The sequence below is a fragment of the Anthonomus grandis genome (assembly GCF_022605725.1).
Source record: "Anthonomus grandis grandis chromosome 1 unlocalized genomic scaffold, icAntGran1.3 Chromosome57, whole genome shotgun sequence".
In the NCBI taxonomy this organism is placed as follows: Eukaryota; Metazoa; Arthropoda; class Insecta; order Coleoptera; family Curculionidae; genus Anthonomus; species Anthonomus grandis.
In genome coordinates this window covers 150,029-155,797 of record NW_026088431.1, presented here as the reverse complement: position 1 = coordinate 155,797, position 5,769 = coordinate 150,029, and the positions used below count along the sequence as shown (strand labels likewise).

The 5,769-nt window shown below is 39.0% G+C and overlaps 1 protein-coding gene and 1 long non-coding RNA gene across 4 annotated transcripts in view; one reads left to right on the top strand and one right to left on the bottom strand.

The window, feature by feature from the left end:
* Positions 1-4,188: 4,188 nt before the first annotated feature.
* On the bottom strand, positions 4,189-4,809 carry LOC126749447 (uncharacterized). The gene is made up of 2 exons (XR_007665069.1): positions 4,513-4,809; positions 4,189-4,445 (listed from the first exon to the last, which is right to left on the bottom strand). It is a non-coding gene; the product is annotated as an uncharacterized LOC126749447 (long non-coding RNA).
* LOC126749443 (protein argonaute-2) overlaps positions 4,412-5,769 on the top strand; it is a 28,489-nt gene continuing 27,131 nt past the window's right edge. For all 3 annotated transcript variants that reach the window (XM_050459139.1, XM_050459138.1, XM_050459137.1), the window contains exons 1-2: positions 4,412-4,585; positions 4,751-4,916. In XM_050459139.1, coding sequence (XP_050315096.1) covers positions 4,412-4,585; positions 4,751-4,916 — 340 coding nt within the window. The remainder of the gene's footprint in view (positions 4,586-4,750; positions 4,917-5,769) is intronic.

The following is a 5,769-nucleotide window of genomic DNA, read 5'->3' as shown; positions in this document are numbered from 1 at the left end:
TCGCCCGTCACTGTCATTTGTTTGAAACCAGTTTGGACGGGCAATTACGAGCGTAATACCGCAAAACGTTCGAACGCATTGAAACGGTTCTGGTTTAGGGTTTTTCGTTAAGTGAATGACGTCATTTTAAGGGCGTGGCACGCGGTCGAATCGGAATGGTTCCACACAGTTTCAGATCAATTTTATTAAAGAATCTTGGGTCTCTGGATGGGTTTAGGTGTCCAAAAACAGGGTCGAAAGTCCACTTTTTCGTATTCAACCGGGTTTCACTGTTTGGTTATGGCCTGGATCGTCTGGAAATTGTACTTTTCGTACGTAATTATGATCTTTACAGGCGAAAAAGGTGATTTTATAGGGATCTTTCCATGAATCTTGGGACTCAGGAGGGTTTATGTGCCAAAAAGTGGGTCAAAAAGCGTGAAAATTTGGATTTTTTTGTGAAAAAATAAATTTTTTTGAAGTACATCGCTAGAACATCTAAAATCCTTCAAAAAAGCTTAATATCTTTTTTTTCAAAAATGTACCAAAAAAAAGTTATACCCAAATTTCCGAAAAATTTCTGCTTCAAAAAATCGATAGGGGTACCCATGGGAAAATGTTCATTATTTTGGTTTTTATTTTTTTCTGGAAAAACTATTTGTTGTAGGGAAAAATTGTTATAACAAAAGTTGTGTGGAATGTCAATGCGCATCAGATGCCATAAAAAAATAATTTTTATCTTTAATAGTTTTCCAGAAAATCGAGGAAAACCTCTAAATAGCTTTTCCTAATTTTCTCAAAAACTATTGGGAAAATTCCAAATTTTCTTTTACCATAAGATTCAGAATTAAAAATGCTACAAATTATGTAGAATAACTTTTACTCGTAAATTTCAAAATAAAGGAGTTATGGACGATTTTTGAAAAATTAGCAAATTTTTGGTGAAAAATTTGAAAAAAAAATTTTTTTTGAAAAAATTATTTTTTTTTAAGTACATCGCTAGAACATCTAAAATCCTTCAAAAAAGCTTAATATCTTTTTTTTCGAAAATGTACCAAAAAAAAGTTATACCCAAATTTCCGAAAAATTTCTGCCTCAAAAAATCGAAAGGGGTACCCATGGGAAAATGTTCAATATTTCGGTTTTTATTTTTTTCCTGGAAAACTATTAGCCATAGAAGAAAATTGTTCTTATAAAAGTTGTTTGAAATATCAATGCGCATCAGATGCAATAGAAATTTAATTTCTATCTTCAATAGTTTTCCGGAAAATCGGGAAAATCATCTGAACAGTTTTTCCAAATTTTCTCAAAAACTATTGGGAAAATTCCAAATTTTCTTTTACCATAAGATTCAGAATTGAAAATGCTAAAAATTATGTAGAATAACTTTTAGTTGTAAATTTTAAAATAAAGAAGTTATGGACGATTTTTGAAAAATTAGCAAATTTTTGGTGAAAAATTTGAAAAAAAATTTTTTTTTGAAAAAATTATTTTTTTTTAAGTACATCGCTAGAACATCTAAAATCCTTCAAAAAAGCTTAACAACTTTTTTTTCAAAAATGTATACCCAAATTTCCGAAAAATTTCTGCCTCAAAAAATCTATGGGAAAATGTTCATTATTTTGGTTTTTATTTTTTTCTGGAAAAACTATTTGTTGGAGAAAAAAATTGTTAGAACAAAAGTTGTGTGGAATGTCAATGCGCATCAGATGCCACAAAAAAATAATTTTTATCTTTAATAGTTTTCCGGAAAATCGGGAAAATCATCTGAACAGTTTTTCCTAATTTTCTCAAAAACTATCGGGAAAATTTCAAATTTGCTTTTACCATAAGATTCAGAAATAAAAATGCTACAAATTATGTAGAATAACTTTAAGTCGAAAATTTCAAAATAAAGAAGTTATGGACTATTTTTGAAAAATTAGCAAATTTTTGGTGAAAAATTTGAAAAAAAAAATTTTTTTTTTAAATTAATTTTTTTGATGTACATCGGTAGAACGTCAAAAATCCTTCAAAAAAGCTTAACAACTTTTTTTTCGAAAATCTACCAAAAGAAAGTTATACCCAAATTTCCAAAAAGTACTAAAAAGTCCCCTTTTTCGCATTTCACCCTTCATTTCCCTCCTGGATCGTTTTAAGATTGTGTTTTTCCAACGTAGTTATGATCTATACCAATAAGAGAGACCATTTTATAGCGATCGTCCATGAATCTTGGTACCCAGGAGGGTTTAAGTGCCCAAAACTAGGTCACCCATAAGTCCATCAATATCATTCTTCAGTTACCTACTATCTGACCGCGTGGTCACCACCACCCACCCACACCAACAACCCGAACGGTGTCAAAACACAATAAGGAGGTGAACCCTTAAAGGCCAAAATCGATCTCGGGACGTCCTCCCGCGTCCCTTTATGGGGATGATGATGGCGGTCAGATTCAAGGTCAAAGGACACGGCGCAAGGGCAGCGGATCTCGGTCCGCGGGAGGGGGACGACACCCCAAAACATACAACGAGAGTCGAGATCGAGAGAGAACTCGTGACCTTTAACCGTGTGGCTAATAACCGTCACGGGGCCCTATAGTGGCTTCCAAAGTGGCTTAAGAACCACATTTTGTTTTATAGTGTTGAAGCCTTTGTTTCTTTTGATAGATATCGTGAGTGAGGTGCTCTTTGGGTGGAAACTCTTTAGCGTGTGCGGTCCTTTCAAGGCCGAGGCCGCAATCAATATTCCGGGGGAGTCCTGGATGAGCGACGGCGCACGATCCCGGAATCCTCCCCCCCTCCCCCGCCGTATTAAAAACCCGCCGGAACTCTCCCGGTTTTCCTGTTTGTATGGGATTTCGTGGCGGTCCGGTTTTATATAGTAAAAAAGACTCCCGATATATAACTTTGTTTTGTTTTTGTTGTATGTGATGGTGCCGGTAGTGAACCTTGACCTTTGTGCTGCGTACGGCATGGATTAGTTTTGGGGATTAACTTAGTCCAGTCTAGTGACTCGAGGGAGGGAAGGATTGCGCTCCAATTTATAGGTGAATGGTTTTTGATTCTTTGGTCAATAGGGGTTTAAAAAAATCTCTTAATTAAGGGCTTTCCAATAAAGAAAACCGCATCCAAATCGGTCCACTGCTTCCCGAGATATTCGACTTTAAATGTTTCAAGTGCGACCCTGTGCTGAGCACAGGATGCGCCACGTGGCATTGCGCCCTCCTTTGGAAACCCTTTTATCTCCCTTATTACGCGTTGTATCAAAAAAGTTCTTTTTACAAAAGTTGTTTGGTTTTTAAAGCACTACACGCTCATACGATTGGATAAGGGATTCACGCAGCTCCCGATTGATAGTGACGGGTTCTTTCGTACTTAAGTTGTCACAAACACTTCGGTTTGCAGCAGACACCGTTTATTCCAGCGCTTTTTCCCCCCGCCCTATAGAAGGGATACGGAGGCACCCTCACCCCAAAATTTTCGCACAGAGGGGGATTTTCATAATTTAAAAAAATTGGGGGGGGGGTTGCCGAGGGCACACGCAGTTTCCGTGCCGCGTTGCCGGAGTTTCTTTTTTTATTTGGCAAAGAATCCCTGTCAATTGTCAAATGTTTGGGAGGCCTCATTTTGGTGGCAAATCTGAAGGAGTCATAAAGGGGCGACTAAAGGGTCATCTTTTAAGGATCTATATTTCGAGGACGACCTTAGTGGGGTAGTTTTTATGCAGAACGGTATAATAATAATAATATTTCGATTGTTTTTTTTTTTTGTTGTTGTTATTGTGAGGAGGAGGTAGATTTGCGTGCGAAAAGTGACAACGTCGCATTTCGTACCGCACACGGCGCATCCACGAAATTCACGAGGAAGAGGGGGAGCAGAGACGACAACAAGGTATAATATCGGACCAAAACAAAAACGCGTTCGCCATAATAAAATAAAATACATGGCGGAAATTCGCGTTTTATTATTGCGGAATCGGTATTACGAGGTTAGCGGGCAGGTCGTCGGCGGTACGGCGTAATTAGATCGGGCGGTCGGGGTGTCTCTTCGCTTTCTTTTTTTTTGTGTCGAAATACCGGGATGAGCCCCCTCGGTCGTCATCGGCGTGTTAGCCTTGACTGAGGCGGTTTTTGGGTTTTGTTTTTTTTTTCGTGGTGTTTTGTTTTTTCGGTACTATCTATAGTTAGTGACAGTCGTACCCAGGCAAGGTATATTTCAAAAAAACAAAAATTATTGAATATTTTTAATAATTTTTAAACCACTTAACAATACGTGGAAACAATGTCTATTGTAATCGGCTTATCAGCGATAATGGTGCATGCATAAATCGCATTTGTTTACTTAACTTAAGGCGTGCCATAAAAAGTGCGTCGTGCACTAACTAATCCGAATTAGGTGCATGATCTCCTTTATCATTTATTACTATAGTCAAGCCACAGAGCTCGAGGTGTATGGTCTCCTTTAAGGGCTGCCGTGACGTCACTTCTAATCAAAAAACGAAAAAAAAATTAGTCTGGATTAATCAAGGGTTGCCACGACCCGATTTCCTTACGGACATAACAAAAGACAAATCCGGTCTAGTAGGTGCATGGCCTCCTTTAACCCAACTGACTTTTCCCTTCAAGGTACACTTCTGTTGCCAAAATCAAAAACCGGTTTTGACCCAAAATTTCACCCGTCAAGGTCACGATTTCGATTTCTCCTCCCCCTTCTCTCTCCCCACCACCTTAACCGAGGCCAATAAAATTTAAAACAACAGAAAAACAAAAAACAATTTTTTTTTTTTTAAGGTTGAAATGTCCGCCGAGACGGAACTGTCGATGCAATCGGGGCTGCAGCCGACGGTGCTGCTGCCCCCCGATTTGACCGCCCTGAGTCTTATAGGGCATCGCCCCCCCGCCCAGGGACCCCATCTGGGACATCCGCCCCCGGCGCACGCCGTGCAACAACAAAACGGTGAGTGTGCGTCGAGGTTTCAGGGAGAAAATCGAGCAGGTGGCAACAACGTCTTTATTACATTATGTAGCAGTAGGTCGTAGATTAGTGCGAGCGGTTTGGTTCATTGATTGTGCGCTCAGAGTGCGGCGTTGCCGCTCAGTGTGTGATTTCTTCGGTGGGTACATGTGCGAGGATGATAAAGTGAAAGGGTGGTCAGGAAGGTGGTGAGGCAACGTCGGATTTTGGTTAGGGACGGTGTGCATGAATGGGATAAAATGACAGTTATCTAAATCTTATCCCAATTAGACCGTTTTATTGTCCCAGTTCTCCTTTTATCTCCCTCTAATTTCAAAACTTGTTGGTCTTTCCAAGATGGTGTCGATTGACAAGTTTGACAATTGAATCTGTCATAGCCTACTGTGCCACAACAAAATATTCAGGGCGGTCCAGATCCAGATCGAGTACAGGCGCTTCTGAAATTCAACTGCCTGGAAGAAAACAGGCATTTTTCCAGGCAGTTGAGGCTCAAATTGATGTTTTTGGAATCCAATTGCCTGGAAGAACCCAATAATTAATTCCAGGCAGTTTTCACTACCTGGAAGAATTAAAATAATTGTTTCCAGACTGTTCAATCTTTGCTCAGACAGTTAAATCTAATTGTGCTTCTGAAAACCAACTGCCTAAAAGAAAACAGGCATTTTTCCAGGCAGTTGAGACTAAAGTTGATGCTTTTGGACTCCAATTGCCTGGAAGAAGCCAATAATTGTTTCCAGGCAGTTTTCCTTATGTATAAGAATTAAAATAATTGTTTCCAGACTGTTCAATCTTTGCTCAGACAGTTAAATCTAATTGTGCTTCTGAAACTCAACTG